This window comes from Sebastes umbrosus, chromosome 18, assembly GCF_015220745.1.
Source record: "Sebastes umbrosus isolate fSebUmb1 chromosome 18, fSebUmb1.pri, whole genome shotgun sequence".
Lineage (NCBI taxonomy): Eukaryota > Metazoa > Chordata > Actinopteri > Perciformes > Sebastidae > Sebastes > Sebastes umbrosus.
The window spans coordinates 2,633,665-2,650,873 of NC_051286.1; the positions used below are offsets into that span (position 1 = coordinate 2,633,665).

Consider the following 17,209-nt stretch of genomic DNA (forward strand, 5'->3'; position numbering starts at 1 on the left):
GTTCTCCCTCCCATCACTCCATCTCCAACCACCATCCCTACCACTAGCATGCCACTAACCCCAACCACCAGTACCACCACCACCAGCAGCACAACCAGCTCCTTCTCCTCTGGTAAGGCTTCATCTGCCTCACTGCTTTGTTGTTTGCTACGAGCATCTCTAGACTCTCCACGCAAATAAGAACAAAACAAAGTAATTACTGAATATTTCAGTCCCAAATTTCATTGTACTCAGGCAACTCAGTCTCACAGCAGTTCATGAAATAGTCACGAAATTTAAAATATTCGATTTGTGTACATAGACACGAATTTTTCTTTTTTTGTGACGCTCGGCACAACTTTTAACAACGTATTTTTGTGCATTTTCCTATGAATGTCCAGCAACACGTGACACACGTGTCAATTTCTGCTCCAGTCTTTTCAAAATAAAGCTACTAATAGCTCCGAAAGTGCTGTATTTTGATTACGGAAGTTACGTGACAAATAAATCAACTTTGACTTCTGGTTTCACACAGGACATGAACACCGGTCTCCTGGGCGAAAGTCCTGCGTTTGCCGCTCTCTATATTTCCCGGTTCACAATTATGCGGATTACATTTGTGCTGACCATCACGAAAAAAACGTGAAATTTGTGTCTATGTACACAAATCAATATGTTAAATTTCGTGACTATTTCACAAACTGCTGTGCGACTGGGCTGATTCAGGATAGAATAGCTTGGAACAGAAGTGTTCTCAGTTGAAACCCATACACATTTTTAAGTCTTTTTGAGAATATATTCTTTTTTTCTTATTATTCTGCCAAAAACAAAAAAACTAATTTAAACCGAACTGACTCCCGAGATGCTTTTGGGAAACCCAATTTTTGCACCAAATGTCAAAAAGGCTTCCCTTGATCAACCTTTTTTTTTTCTTCTCTGAATCAAGAAAGGCTTTTGACAGGCTAGGAGTTTGCCCCATTAACACAGTGTGGTTGTGTGTTTTGCGTTACTGACATGCCGACTTATTGTGCTAATCAGTTACGCCTCCCACTACCATCACCATCACCACCAGCGCTGCTACCTCTGCATCTCCTGCCACTAACGTTGCTTCAGCCAGCAGTACACCATATGGTAAGATAGCTGACCATATCTAAATATTAATATAGCTAACGTCGTAAGTCAAGGTTCTGATTTTATCCTGTTCTGTGAGCGATCGTAAAAAAAATTTTTTCACAATTGAGGAAGTTTTATCAAATATTACCATTTACGTTGTTAATATAATGTGTTTATAATATGTTTGTACAATGTCGAAATGTTTTTAGACTAATGTCCCCACAATGTAGACATGTTTTTGGACTAATGTCCCCAAAAGGCAGCTGTTTTGACAGGGTGTATTCCCCGCAGTGTAGCTGTGTTTACATATTGATGTCCCCACAATGTAGACATGTTTTTAGACTAATGTCCCCACAATGTAGTTGTTTTGACTGGTTGATGTCCCCACAATGTGGAAATGTTTTTACACTAATTACCCCACAATGCAGCTGTTTTGATAGCTTGAAGTCCCCACAATGCAGCTGTTTTGATAGGTTGATGTCCCCACAATTTAGTAATGTTTTTAGACTGATGTCCCCACAGTGTAGCTGTGTTTTAGGGTTGATGTCCTCACAATGTGGAAATGTTTTAACACTAATGCATAATGCAGCTGTTTTGATAGCTTGAAGTCCCCACAATGCAGCTGTTTTGATAGGTTGCTGTCTCCACAATCTAGTAATGTTTTTAGACTAGTCCCCACAATGTAGTAATGTTTTAGACTAATGTCCCTACAATGTAGCTGTGTTTACAGACTGATGTCCCCACAATGTAGTTGTTTTGACTGGTTGATGTCCCCACAATGTAGAAATGTTTTTAAACGAATATCCCCACAACGTGGAAATGTTTTAGACTAATGTCCCCACAGAGTAGCTGTGTTTTTAGGGTTGATGTCCTCATAATGTGGAAATGTTTCTACACTAATTACCCCATAATGCAGCTGTTTTGATAGGTTGCTGTCCCCACAATCTAGTAATGTTTTTAGACTAATGTCCCCACAATGTAGTAATGTTTTAGACTAATGTCCCCACAATGTAGCTGTGTTTACAGACTGATGTTCCCAAAATGCAGGTGTTTTGACAGGTCGATGTCCCCACAATGTAGCTGTGTTTTTAGGGTTGATGTCCCCACAATGTAGCTGTGTTTACAGGTTCTTGTCCCCACAGTGTAGCACGATTAACAGGTTGTTGCTGTTAAATCATGATGAATACAAGTATACACATACACTGACCAAAACAAAAAAACAACATCAAAGAAGTTTTCCATTTCCTTCCAGGTGTTTGATATAATATATATCTATTGTACCTACAGCATATGTCTATTAACCTGACTGATGTGTAATGTTTACTTTCCCTGTAGCCCAACAGACAACCAGCAATACGCCAACTGCTTCATCTGCTACCACTAACCACCCAGCTACTAACCCCACAACGCATGGTAAGAGCAACACAACTGGAGCGAAGCCACAGCTGAGACTGACGAGCTTTACATGCAAAACGCTTAATGCTGCTATGACTGCATGCAGTGCTGGCAGGTACAAAAACCACAGAGGACTTAAATCTGAGTTCAGGTGACTAAATACTGTCACTGACAAGCTGTATAAATAATGAACAGTAACTGTAGAGGCCTGCTAACCTCAGTCATGGAAGAAAACAGTCCTTACAAAGCCAAACAGCAATAAATCCAGGTAGTAAAACTCTGGTAATTCAGAACTAAAGGAAATTAAATGAAATTCAGTTCATTTCCCAACCTGGTTAAAAGATTATGGATACAGCTGGATGTTTGTATGAACATTAGTCATGATGTTAGACACACTTAACAGTAGTTATTGCTTATTCTCAAAGAATATTAAAGCAATTATTAGAGTTTGAATTAACTTCTATACATAACATTTTGAAATCATTATTGTTGTTTGGGTTACAAGCATGGGCAATCAGGTGCGTAACCAGATTTTGGACCAATAGTATGTCAATAAATGCTTTGAACTGGGGCTGTAACTAATTATATTTGTCATCATTGATTAATAAATTAACTTCTTTATCTATAAAATGCCTTAAAATGTAAAAAAAAATCTTAGAAAATGCAAGAGGCAGCAAATTGACAAATTTGGGAAAACTTAAATCTGTGAATGGTTGACATTTGTGTTTATTAAATGACTTACAATTAATATGTTATCAAAATTGTTAATAAATTATTCAGTTTATCAGCTAATTGTAACTATGATCAAGTAAGTAAGTAAGTTTTCTCTTACATTTTCATAATACTTACACTTGAGCTTGTTGACAACTGTGCAAACGTATTTAATCTATTTTGATGCACAGCAGCACGCAGAACTTCTTATGACTATTACTAATACTTGTAATCATTTCTTTCACTTTCATTTTTTCTTTGATTTAGTCCATTAGGTCTCTTTGTAGGCAAATATTAATGAGTTGTTTCATGGCAGCAGGAAGACTCTTGTGTTAATCCTAGACATTGTGATGAGAACCTTTTACATATTTTGTAATTTTATTCAAACGCCTTTAGATCTTTTTGCATTCTGCTCATAATTTACTTTTCTTAAACACTCATGCTACCATTAAAATGCACAACACTCTCTAAGGGCCTTTTCACACCTCAAAGTCCAAACCAATGTTCTTGTTATATTGTTTACGTTTGACCTGGTTAGTTTTGGTTTCACATTGCAATGAAATGAGCGCACTAAAGAACTCTACATGACATATCTGCGTCCTGTTGTCATCACCTATGTGAGCTGTGGCTCGTACACTCGTATATAGCAACACGGTCTCACGGCAGTTCATGAAATAGTCACGAAATTCAATCTATTTGATTCGTATACACAGACACGAATTTCCGACTTTCAACGACATATTTTTCGTGCTTTTTCCTACGAATGTCCAGCAACACGCAACGCATGTGTACCATTTCCGCTCCAGTCTTTTCAAAATAAAACTACTTAGTTAGGTTTAGGAAAAACATCATGATTGGGCTTAAAATAAGTACGTAAACTAAGTAAAATATGTAAGGAAACAACGTAACATAAGTACAGAAAATATGTCACAAACATTGCTAAAAACGCTAACGTAACCTACCCATCCCCCTCCCGCCATCAGCAGTCTCTCTCCTTTTTTGTTCTACGTCACTAGCTCTGAGCGTAGCATATTTACGCGGATGCGTTTACATTGCAGTCAGTCCAGACTACATGGTGTGCACATGAAACGCCAAAAGCAGGAATGACATTCTTATTGTATCCTTGCGAATTATCGTGTCATTCATGCACCTTTTTGTGTGACCAGGTTGCTTATAACATGACAATAACCGGCCAGAACTTCCTGTAACTGGTCCAAAACATCCAAAAAACACTTTCACATTAGAAACAAACCGAACCATGGTTCAGTTTGATCCGGACCGAGACCACCTCTCTTCGTCGGACCGGAGGTTTTACACCTGTAATTTTGGTTCACATCAAACTGAAAAGTCTGAAAGTCCGGATCAAACGAGGTGTGAAAAGGCCCTAAAAATGCATTCATGCCTTCTTTCTCCTCCTCTACTCGTCTTATTCTGTCTTTCAGCCTCCTCCGTTCTCCTCTCTTCTGCTGTTTCATCTCCACATACAGCTCCAGGAACGACTCCTCCACTGCTGTTAGTAACTACTAACCATCCAACCACTAACATAGCTGTCAATACTGCTTCCTCTTGGGGTAAGATGCACTCTTGTGCGCCAGGTTCGGCAACCAAGGTCTTTACGTTCTTCTCTTGTCATTCCTGTCTAGTTATTTCTTTATTCTCATTAGAAAAAAAAATCTTTGCTATCATCATTTTAAGATTTTATTAATCCAGGAAAAGTTTGGTTCTTTGTTTCATAATGATCAGCACTACCTGTAATAGCTGCTTCTCCTGTTGTGGTACTAACAATTTAATCCTTAAAACAATCTAATCTTGTCATACAAAAACTCTTCTGGTTTGGTTTACATTTACATAATCTTTTACTGCTTGTTTTCTATTATTCGTGCATTGATCCTGTCTTTTTTCTATTTCAGTAATACTTTTCTCTGATAAGAAATCAGGAACATATTTGTAATCAAGATACAGTTTTCTTTCACGCTTGTCGTGATTAAAGGGAATTTGGGATGACTCATGTGGTGTAAAGGTGTCAGGTGCTTCTTAGTCTCCATTGTGTATACTACTGCTTTGAGTTTTTTGCTTGAAAATACATTTTGTTTATTATCTGTAACCTGCTTTTCCACCATAATGGCGTCTGGTTTGATGTGGCGTGCCCTGGTGACAGCGAAGGAGTCTACTGTGAGATCTCCTGCTGCTGTAGTTGCCAGAAGACGCCAGCATGCTTTTGGATCCTCCGTTTCTCATGCCCCCAGACCTCCAGCCTCTCATCGTAGGACCCTTGTATCCAGTCAGTCGAGTCCTCCAACCCGAGCCCCTAGTCTCCCAGATAAAACATCTGAACCCAGACTCTTAGCTGCAGCCCCAGGTCCCCCGGCTCCACCTGAACCCCCTCGCCCTAGACCTCCAGCCTTCCTCCCAAGGACCCGAGGCCATCGCAGCTCCAGGACCTCCCTGGGGTACATCTCCACCCCTTTGATCTGGCAGGGGAGGAAGAGACCGACTGGAGGAAGACGCCCAGCTTCAACCAGAGCACCGTCCAGGCCAGTGGTTTACATCACCAAACCTGCTCAGCCAAGCGAACTCAGATCCACAGCCAGGCCTGCATACACAACGCATGGGTTGAAAAACGCAACTCGCGTGTTGGAATATGCGACGCACACGACTGTTCGCTTACATGTATCAGCACAACCTACATCGTTACCGCACAAGGAGACCCATACAACCTCTCAAGACTCAAAACTCCCTCCTGAATCAGGGGTTTTAATCTCGTCCTATCAACTTAGAGATGAGGCAGTGGGGGCCGCACCCCTGGCATCATCATCGTCATCGTTGTTGTCACCGTCATCGGCGCTTGGCAACAGAAAGAACAAACCTGTAGCGCCGCAGTGGTCGTTGCTGAGCGCCAGCAGTGGGGGAAACCAAACAGTTGTTAAAGGTAACTGGAAAGAACCACTGGAACCGCTGGGCGATGAGTACTCGTCAGGGTCTGAGCCGTTTGTGTATGATTCGACTGAGCTCACGGAGGAGGGCGGTGCTTTCAGCTCGTATGAGTTCGATGCTGCCTACACCTTGGACGAACCCGTAACAATCCAACCGGCCTTCACCGGCCACGACGCCACAAACCAACAATCGTTCAAAACATCAGACCCTGATGGCGCTTCTCTTCCAGGAGTTGAACATTTTCAAGATTCGGAAAGCCGAGCAAGTGGCTCAGCAGCAGGCGGTAAGCTTTCTCTGAACCGCCCACAAGATGGATTGATGCCAGCAACGTCTGACGTTCCTACACTGACTGTTTCTCAGACTTTTTCAGTAGCTCAAATCCACCACAGGATCCCAAACAACACTAACTTTAGCGGACAAAAGCAAGAGGACATTTCCTACACACCATCTCTCCTCATTCCCTCGCTTTCATCCCTTCTCTTCATGCAGCCAACCCCGTCTTTGCCCACGGTACAACTAAGCTCCTCGGCACTCCTCGCAGAAGAGATTTTCCCCAAACAGATTGTCTCTTCTTCAGCGCCAAAGACGGAAGACGTGGCCCAGATAACCTCTTCCTCACTTTCTTTAAACCCCCTGGACAGTGTGCATGAAACAGGGATTGTTGAACTTGCAGTGGCCAGAAGTAGACTGATTCATTTATTTATGAAGACGTCGACACAGCTACCTTCTCCTATTTTACCCAAAACTTCCTCTTCTAACACTTTAGCATTCCCTCTTGACATCCAACGCTACTCCTCATCCTTCTTTTTGTCAGCATCTACTTCCTTCCCCATCACTCCATCAGCTTCATCATCCGTCTCCCCTGTTACTTCACAAAGTCCGACCTCCCCTCCCCTTTACTTCTCTAATACCCTCATCCCTCTCTCATCCACCCTTCCTCTTCCAACCTTACATCCCCTCTTCCTCCCCTCCTCTTCCCAGCAGGCCAAACAAAAGCTTCCAGAAACAGACGGCGTTGTTGAATCTGCTCACGTTCCAGAGTCAGACGGCAACTTTCAACCTTCTGTGTTGTCATTTCTTCCTCTGTCCTCGAACCTTCAAAGGGGCTTTGTGGTGACAAGGGTTGACACAGCGCCCTCGTCGTCACCCCCTTTCTTTTCTAAAGCTCCATCTGAATCACAGATGCCAGTTGTTGATGTTGCGCTGCACCCTGAATACCACTTCTCTAACAATATATCAGAACCTTTCAGAAGTCGATCGCCCTACTCGGATAGTAATCGCCCCCTTGGTGTACAATCAGGCCTGTCTGTCCATTCAGATCTTTTATACTCCTCCTTTAGTCGAATTGAGCCCTCTGGCTTATCTGTGGAGAATTTGGCATCTAGTTCTGCGGTACTGACACCAGAATTACCCGCTCAAATGCAGCCTTCACAGTTGGATGACCCTGAGTTTGGTTCGTCACTTGTTTTGTGGCCTTCTTCTCATGCAGCCAGTCTGTCAGTCCATCAGATGTTGGTTCATTCTGATCAGAGCGACATACATACTCTGCGTCCAAGAAGTCAGCCTGACATCTTTGCATCGCTGCCAGCAGCTGTCGTTTCGGCCTCTGAACGCACCCCAGCTCTGCTCCAGGAAAACCCTGATAGAATGCAACGTTTGCACTCTGCTTCTTTGTCTGCCATTTCTTCTTTGTCTTCACATCCCTCCCTTTCAACTTGGCGTCCCCTTTCCCATCACCTTGACAACCTGTCGCTCACTGTATCTTCAGAGGCTGCCACGGCGATGCAAGCTGCCAGGGCGGCAGAACGGATGGTGGGAGAGGAAGCTGCATTGTCTTCCTCCTCAGAATCCCTTAATCCTGTAGTTGAGAAGCCTCCTCTCTTGGCTCAGACATCTTCATCTGGCTCACAAGACAGACACACTTCCAGCCTGAATAGAGATGCTTGGAGGCTGCAGCACACGGTCTCCAATTTAAACACCAACATCCAGGCACTCGCTGGCCATGATGGTGCAGTTAATCACCCCACTTCCCCTTTGTTGTATCCGTCTGTCATGGCACCAACCCAGACGCTGGAACTCCACAGCAGAGCGAGTGCACTGCTCGGCGCCGCGACCCTCCAGCACGCTTCAGGGCTGGATTATACGCACCACTCAGGCCTGACACATCCCCGTCACGTGGAAAATGCAGAAGCACATGTTGGCGTTGGGGGGCTGCAGCTGCAATCATCCCATTTCATTTCTTTTGCCCTTACTCCCCCTCTTCTTTCACCCTCCATGTTGCCGTCTCTTTCAGCAATCCTCACACCTCCTTTTCAACTTCCTCCCATCTATCCTGCTATCTCCTCCCCTCCCCTCTCATCTCTCACCACCCCTCCTCTCCTCCCCGTTTGGGTGGCAGCGTCTGCCAGCATTGGAGAGGCAGAAATTGGCTCCTTGTCGCCCACTTGGCCCACTGCTGGATCCCACCAGCCCACAACAACCCAATCCCCCCTGGACAACCATTTACAGTCCTTCCAAAGATCCACCACGTACCCTGTTAGCCAGCCAACAGAGTCAATCACACTCATCCAATCACTTCCCCTCCACCAAGCTTCCACATTCCCCGATGACAAATTGAAATCCAGCCACTCAAAACCCCTCGTTTCTGCTGAAGAGTATAACGAGGACGAGGTTTTGCCAGAGCTCGCAAACAACTGGCAAACAGCGGATGCTTCCAGGTTTGTCGATGATCCGGTATCGTCGCCTGAGGCCTCGAGTAATCTCACTGCAGCTGGGAAACTGTCACATCTCTCTGCTGTATTTGACCCTGCGGATGTTGTTCCAAAAATACATATTGCGGATGCTGTAGGACTGGCTTCTTCAGTAGTAAACACCAATGATAATGTAACTCTGGATGTGTTAAATGCTGCCCTGAACACTCAATCATCTAAAATGCAAACTACGTCTCCCTACCCTACTGCTGCAGCATCAACACAACCCACCGGTGCGCCGGTGATTCAAAGCCCCCTGCACACTTCTGGCCTCAATATCCCCTCTGACAACCACACTGCTGCAAACACAGCGGCTTTAAAATACCTCTCCGTGTCAAATGCAACCGCAGTCATAACACTCAAAGACTCTCCTTCGGTGCCAATTGAAATGACAAACGCCACAAAGGCTAAAAATGCTTCATCTCTGACGGAAAATGCAAGTGTTGGAACATCTCGGGGGAACATGACAGGCGGCAAACAAACGGCAGATCTCAGTGTGAATGCAGCAAAGTCAAATTTAACTGTTTCAAGTCAAAGTGTGTCGAATCACAGTGGGAATCAGCACTCGGGAGGATTTGTGAATGGAGCGAATGTGAATGATGTTCGCCCTTCCCCTACGCTACCTGCGCTCGTCAATGCTCATATAACCATAAAGAACTCCTCTCCAACGGCTCCGTTCAAAGTAGTCAGTGTGCCGGCCGGCGGTGGCGGTGGCGGCCTCAAAAAGTTCACGGTGGTGCGCCCGCCACCTGGATCCCCAACTGTGGATTCAGCAGCCAAGCCCGCGTTGCCATGCCAATGTAAACAACGCTTTCATTTTACATGTCTGTGTGGACTGTCATCGGGGAACAGTATGTCATGCAGTAACAAAAAAGAACTGTAGATGTAGAGAATCAAAACAACAATCATCTGTAATAACAGAAGCATGCACTGGAAAAAATTACATCATAGTGACGTGTATTAAGTCTTAAAGTCTATTTATTCAAAACAGGGGAAGATAAACTGTTAACTTACTTGCAGGTTGCAATGTGTGGCCAAAAGTATATGGACACCCTTATTCACTTACTTTATTGCACTTTTAAATGCAGGTTTGTTTTTCCTGCTAGTTCCAATGAAGTAACATCTTGATACTGCAGCACACACACTTCAGCAGTGTTCTTCTTTTTGTGTTTACCTCTTTCCTATTTCAATATGACAATGGCCCTCTGCACAGCCCTGTCTCCTAAACATTACGTTCCCATACAACAAAACTTAATTTTGAAGATTGTTTCTGACGTATCACAAATACGTTTCTAATGGTGTGAGTCCGTAGAAGTCCGCCTACAGGGAGGAGGTCGGGGTGGTGGATGGGTGCACCCGAATCGACTGTTATCAGCTCATTAAATGTGCGTTATCAGTTGCTATCAGCCTCATAGATGTGGGTCAGTAGGGGCCTGCTACACCTACTACATTGTAAAAGTGAAAGTGAAACTTAAAAGCAACACGTTCTAACACGCTGTCAAACTGAATGAATCGTTTAAACTAGGGCTGTCAATTGATTAAAATAGTTAATCACGATTAATCACAAATTAATCACACACTTTTATCTGTTCAAAATGTACCTTAAAGGGAGATTTATCAAGTATTTAATACTCTTATCAATATGGGAGTGGGTAAAATATGCTGCTTTATGCAAATGTATGTATATATTTATTATTGGAAATCAATTAACAACACAAAACAATGACAGATATTGTCCAGAAACCCTCACAGGTACATCTATAAGGCTGATAACCACTGATAACGCCCATTTAATGACCTGACGGATCAAACAAATACAAGACTTTCACCCGGGAGACCACTGCTCATGTCCCGTGTGTAACTAAAAGTCAACGTTTTAATATAGCTTAAATAACGTACTCATTGTAAGCCAAACCACAATGTTTTACTAAACCTAACCAAGTAGTTTTGTTGCATGTTCTTGTTTTGTTTCATTAACTACGTGTTTAAAACTGAGACCGCAATCCGGGAGCAAATACTTTTCCCTCGAAACAAAACTGAAAATGCAGTTTAGTTGTGTGGGAACGTCATTTTGTGGGAGACAAGGTTGCCCAGCAACAAAGCCAGCTCCATAAAGAAATGGTTTTCCCGGTTTTGTGTGAAAGAACTTGACCAGGTCCTGACCTCAGCACCTTTTGGGATGAACTGGAACACCGACTGTGAGTCAGATCTGATCACTAACATCAGTGTTGGACGTCACTGACGCATGTAATCCCTGCAGCGGGTTCAACATCTGGTGGAAACCAGCAGAGTGGAGGCTGTTAGAGCAGCACATTGGTGAACATGGTGTTCAACTCGGGCTGTATTTATTCAGGTGTCCACAGACTTTTGGCCATTCAGTGTATTAATGATTCAACACTATCAAAGTTGGTTGAGATGCTGTGGATATTAGCGATCCATTACCACTCTCCTTTTAAAAAGAAAAATAGATTTTGAGACTGAATACGTGATTTAATGACTTGTCGAGGTGGTTGGGTTTTGCGGCGTGGTGTCTGAGTATCTGTTTTCAATCGGTAGTTGGACTAGTGGTAGATATACATAGCTGTCAATCAGGTGAGTGGGTGGGCTCCCGCTGATACTGGAGGCTGGTGATTGGTTAGTCTTGATTCTGGGAGCTTTTTAGAATTGGTTGTCCAATCAGAGGGTAGTATTTAGCCTGGTATACTTCTCTTTCTCTTTTTCTTGTCCATCATTATGACATCAAGCAAAGACTTTCTAGCCGATATTCCTCTCCTCATTTTTCTTTTTACCTACAAAACAATCATCCTTTGAGTGTCTCAGTCCATCCAGCTTCTTGGTAGAGACGTCCTGCTCTGCTGCTTGTCCTCTCTCAGACGGTCAATAACAAACACCTCGTCTCTATTTTACAGACTGCTGCTAGTTGAAATGTTTGCAGCTGCTCCCCAAAAGAAATACTCAGAAAATCACTAAAGGTCTGCAGCTTGCAGGGTCTCCCACAAGAGCTGATGGAGTAGAAGAAGTCTGTTGACCCCTTCAGTAGCATTTACTAACAATTTTAGATACTGGAGCGACACCTAGTGGCCAATGTGAAGCATAGCAGGAGAGCTGAGAGCACTAAAAGTGATTTATCGTGGAAGGAAATATGACTCAACCCTCTTGTTTGTCTACTGTTGGAGAAATGTTTGACACAACAAGTCAATAACAACATTATTTACATGTTAAGAGAAGAAGAAGAAAAAACATCCATGTGAATTTAACACGACTTTAAGGGGAAAATATTTGCTATTTAAAACTTTTATCATAAAAAGGACAAAACAATCTATGATTTAACTATGAATTATGAAAGATCAAAAGTCATTACCCAAAGATTTTTTGAATGAACATCATCAAGTTTTATTCTAAAAGTAGGAATTTCAAATGCAACAGAAAAAAAGAAACTGAATGTTAAAAAGTAAAGTAATGATAAACCCACTAAATGAAATGTACAGTATATAAATAAATGCCAAAAGTAAATATATAATCTATATCGGTCCACATTCAAATTAATTAACATGCAAATTTGTAAAGTTTGTGTACAGGCGCTCTTATTATTCAACACATAAGGAGAGAAACGTTCCCTATAATAAGTTTGGTATTACTTCAAATAACCATAATTTATAAATGGTAAATTGATAGTTAACTGAACTTAGTTAATAGCTATTTTACTGTTAACAAACAATAAATTGATAATAATGTTTACTAATTATTAGTAATTGCTATAATTGATGTTATTTTAACAGTTTATTGTTGCACACATAATATTCTATATAATGTGTATATATATATATATATATATATATATATTCATATTTGTTAATGAATATAATAAACTATATAATATAATATATTTATAAATTATATATAATAATATAATAATATAATATAAGAAAGGTTAATAAACCTTTAACAAATTGTTAAGCATCTATAATATATTATTCTATATACTATATATTGTATATATATATTTGTAAATTAATATAATAAACTATATAATATATATATATCAATTATACATAATTATATAATATAATAATATATAATATAATAAAGGTTAATAAACCTTTAACAAATTGTTAAGTATCTGTAAACATTACATAAAAAGATGGACTAGAGTTCATATGTACGCAGGTTTAAAAGGAACCCCCAGTTTTTCCAGTAATTAAAATTTTAGCACTTCTTTCAAGAAATCAAAACAACTAAAAGATAAACTTCTGTATTTTCCTTTTCCAGGAAACATATTTAGGAAGTTACAGAATAAAGTTTTACTGAGATTTTCAACATGAAAGTCACAAACTTTATAACTTAATATTAATCATCACAGAAAGTCGTTTTTACTATTAATCCTTTTTACTAATACGTTGTTTTTTTGGATGAAGTTCCTTATGCGATTGAGAAGTAAATGTGTGAGGTGTCAGACTGCAGCCACACAGACATGTTAAAAGTGTTAAATCCTTTAAATAGTGACTGAAACAGTCAGATAGTGAATCATGTTCTCCTGCAGCTTTTTTTTCTGACACATTCCCATTCACCAAGAAAAGAAACCGTAATGACTTCCTCTCCCGTCTGTCAGCCGGCTCATTCCTCACCATCATTTTTACACTGTTAAACTAGATTTTTACATAACTCGATTTGCTCCAACGGCTCGAAATCATCTCCTGCTATGTGCCACAGAGAAAGACTTCCATTACGAGTATGAAGCAGTCTGTGAGACTAAAGTATTATTCTCTTTCCTCTCGTCTTCTTATCCGCAGAGGGGTTGTTCTACCGGGTTTCTTTCGTGGTGAATGACAAGGCCGCGGCGCTGACGCAGGCGGATGTGGAGCGAGCTGTGGCTCACTGGGTAAGTCCAAGAGCGTAGGACATGATGATGTACATTTTTATGATGGCCCTTCTCATCCTCTATTGTGTCTCGTAAGTTGTTGCCGTAATTTTTTTTACCAAGGGACCCCTTTGAAAATGACCATCCCAGTTTTTCCTTTCCTGCTCCTGTAACATGGTACCAATGGATCTTTAGGTTTTCTAGTTTCATATGATACCAGTATTTTCTCTCTAACTTTAAAACTCAGCGTGCAACAACCTCTGAAAGACAGAATAGCATCCAAGACCGCCGTTCACTACAACAATAACAGAAAAGTCTTATTTCATCAGTCGACTGACTGATTTGTTTCTTTCTTACAGCTGAATCAGACCTTTCAGAACTGGACCCATTCAGTCTACGTAGACTCCATCAGGTAACTCAGCAATGATTTATCTAAAACACGTTTTATTTACAGAATACAACCTCTCATCTGTCAAATACTGTCTGCATAATAATTATTACTGCTCGTTTTCACCTGCAAGGAAGTAAATCAACCATTTAAAACACTCAACACTCTTTAATCATGTGACAGCCTCTTTAAGAACCATGATGAAGTTAAAATGTCTAAGTTTAATTATGAGTTCAAGCTTTTTTAAGTTTACATTTTTAAGTTTTTAAGTTTAAGTTCAAAGTTTTGAGTTTAGTTTTTAAGTTTAAATTTACAGTTTTAATTTTTATGTTAAGTTTTACAATTCAAAGTATTTTAAGTTTAAGTTTAAAGATTTATGTTAAAGGTAAAGTTTTTCAGTTTTAAGTTTTTTTTAAGTTTAAATTTGTATGTTTAAACTTTAAAAAAATTAAGTTTTTCTGTTTTCATTTTTTTTTTAAGTATAAGTTTTTCAGTTTTTCAGTTTTTTCAAGTTAAATTTTTCAAAAGTTGAATTTTAAATTTTTAAGTTTTAAGTTAAGTTTTTCAGTTTTAATTTTTTTAAGTTCAAGGTTTTTATTAAATTTAAGTTGAAATAACATCAGTAGAACTTTTTATTAACAGATAAAATAAAGTTTCTTATAGTGAGTTTTTTAAAGGCTAGAAATTGTTGCCATGTGTCTAATTAGACATTTGTTAAACTCACAGGTGTATTATAGTAATTTTTAACTCAAGGCAGTTTACTGTACGTCTTCTGCAGTATATCTCAACAATATCAGAGATTTCTCTGGTAGGAAAAAAGGTTTCAAATAAATCCTCACTGCTGTTTTTATCATCTCTTTAACATTTCCTCTCTGCAGCGTGCAGCCTGGTCTACAGAGCGGAGGAAACCCGGACAGGTAACTCATTAATATTTATTATTAATATGTTTTATTTGTCAGATGGTGAAGTCTTCTTGTTTTGTTATTATAATCGCGTCATATCTCTTTGTGTTGCCTCTTTCTGTCCAGCTATACGTGCCGAGCGCTGTTGGTTTATAATTACATCACCAATGAGAGTCTTGGTGAGGATGCTGTGTCCGCCCGGCTGACCAGCAGGGAGGGACTGATGGGGGCCGGCCTGCAGCTCCAGACCGCCTCCACTACCGTCACATTAATCGGTAAAAAAAATACATCATTCATTTATTCTTTTGTTTCCCGTTTATCACATCCTCCTCTTGTGTTTTGTATTTCATCAAGTTATCATTTAACTGTGAAATATTTTCTTTTTTATATCAGAAAACTGTGAAGAGGAGAACCCGCTCCACTACCGCTGGCCTGAGAGCCGACCCACCGTCACCCAGTACCTGCCCTGCTTCCCCAACAAGGACCAGAGCACCTCCAGGACCTGGTAACACACACACAGTGGATTTGGTACTTAGTACTAGATCATGGATGGATGGATGGATGGAAATGATTGTGTTACAGCAGTAGGTTATCCAGGCAATGCACAGGAACAGTAAATACAATGTGCAGATCAACACTGGAGAAATACACTCCCTGGCCACTTTATTAGGTATACCTTTACAATATAATGTAGTCCAGTTCAACACCGCTGCAAACTACAACATCAATATAAACATACAGTTGAATCAACATATTAAAACTGAACATCATTAGCTTTGTAAAGGTAGAAATGATGGCAGAGCTGTTGTATTGGATTGCATTCAATTTTACAGGTGTACCTAATAAAGTGGCCACTGAGTGTATATCCATAGAATACAAAATATAAAGAATACTGGAATACACTATAAATATACCTGACTACTACAACTAGCATAAAAAATATAAATATAAATATAGAATAACCCACTATATATATTAGCAAAGTGTGCAATAACATACTATATACATTAGCAAAGTGTGCAATAACATACTATATACATTAGCAAAGTGTGCAATAACATACTATATACATTAGCAAAGTGTGCAATAACATACTACATTACATACGAAGTTACATTCCAGTATTGAAAAGCAGTTTTGTATTTTATTAAACTTTATTTATTGGACAATTTCTCTTTGTTATTCAGAATTGTTTCCCCAGTTGGCAACAATAAAGCAACACATCTTCCTCCTCTTCCTCTCTGTCTTTCTCAGTTTGCTCAATCGTCAGAACCTCTCGTCCTATTGGTCGGCTGCAGACGTCAGTAACTGCACGGACATCGACGCCATCGAAGTGTCGGCAGGTACGCTCGGCCACTGGCCAATCAGATACTCAGACTGAGGCAGAATGAGTACAAATATGAATTAAAATTTATCATGCTGATTTTATGTGAATCATTTGTTCTGTGTGTTTTTGTGCAGAAAACGCCGCTGAGGTGGCGGTGCAGCTCGCCGTCATCACCAACAACGAGCTGTCCAATGAGGAGGTGGGAGTCCAGGCTCTGCTCTGAACAGACTTCCTGTGAGGAAGAGCGTGAATAAACTCTTCTTCTTCTTCTTCGTCTGCCTGCAGGTGTCTAAAGTGGTGACGAAGGTGAAGGAGCTGGTAAACGTGGCGAAGATCAACAGCACGCTGGCCTCCACCGTCATCACCATCATCTCCAACGTCATGACCAGCTCAGAGACGGCGCTCGCCGCCACCTCCGAGAAGTACGATGCACTCTACTCTATTTCTATCACTCTCCCTCTATTCCACTCTGCAGTCCATCTACTGCACTTTGTCTTCATCATACGTTCCTATACTCGTCACATCTCTTACTCACCTGTTGCACACATTTTTTCCTGTGTTCCTAAATCTAATTTAATTTAATTAAATTAAATTGAATGAAGTTTATTTTACTTCCTCCCCCTCAGAGCTCTGAAGACGGTAGATGAGTTGGTTCAGAAGATCGAGTTCGATGGTCCGTCGATCAGCATCACCTCCAGACACCTGGCTCTGGGGATATCGGCCCTCAACGCCAGCGTGTTCAACGGGACGTCCTTCAGCGCCTTCATGCCTCCGAACACCACCGACCCACAGGTAACACCCCCCACCCACAGGTAACACCACCCACCCACAGGTAACACCACCTACAGGTAC

At 40.9% G+C, this 17,209-nt stretch overlaps 1 protein-coding gene across 4 annotated transcripts in view; it reads left to right on the plus strand.

Annotated features, from left to right (window-relative positions):
- adgrg6 (adhesion G protein-coupled receptor G6) overlaps positions 1 to 17,209 on the plus strand; it is an 84,736-nt gene that overhangs the window by 47,322 nt on the left and 20,205 nt on the right. For all 4 annotated transcript variants that reach the window (XM_037750460.1, XM_037750458.1, XM_037750461.1 and 1 more), the window contains 13 exons: positions 2 to 112; positions 1,018 to 1,110; positions 2,428 to 2,505; positions 4,641 to 4,769; positions 13,673 to 13,761; positions 14,100 to 14,152; positions 15,007 to 15,045; positions 15,157 to 15,305; positions 15,424 to 15,535; positions 16,285 to 16,373; positions 16,492 to 16,556; positions 16,643 to 16,779; positions 16,984 to 17,149. In XM_037750460.1, the coding sequence (XP_037606388.1) occupies positions 2 to 112; positions 1,018 to 1,110; positions 2,428 to 2,505; positions 4,641 to 4,769; positions 13,673 to 13,761; positions 14,100 to 14,152; positions 15,007 to 15,045; positions 15,157 to 15,305; positions 15,424 to 15,535; positions 16,285 to 16,373; positions 16,492 to 16,556; positions 16,643 to 16,779; positions 16,984 to 17,149 (1,310 nt within the window). The remainder of the gene's footprint in view (position 1; positions 113 to 1,017; positions 1,111 to 2,427; positions 2,506 to 4,640; positions 4,770 to 13,672; positions 13,762 to 14,099; positions 14,153 to 15,006; positions 15,046 to 15,156; positions 15,306 to 15,423; positions 15,536 to 16,284; positions 16,374 to 16,491; positions 16,557 to 16,642; positions 16,780 to 16,983; positions 17,150 to 17,209) is intronic.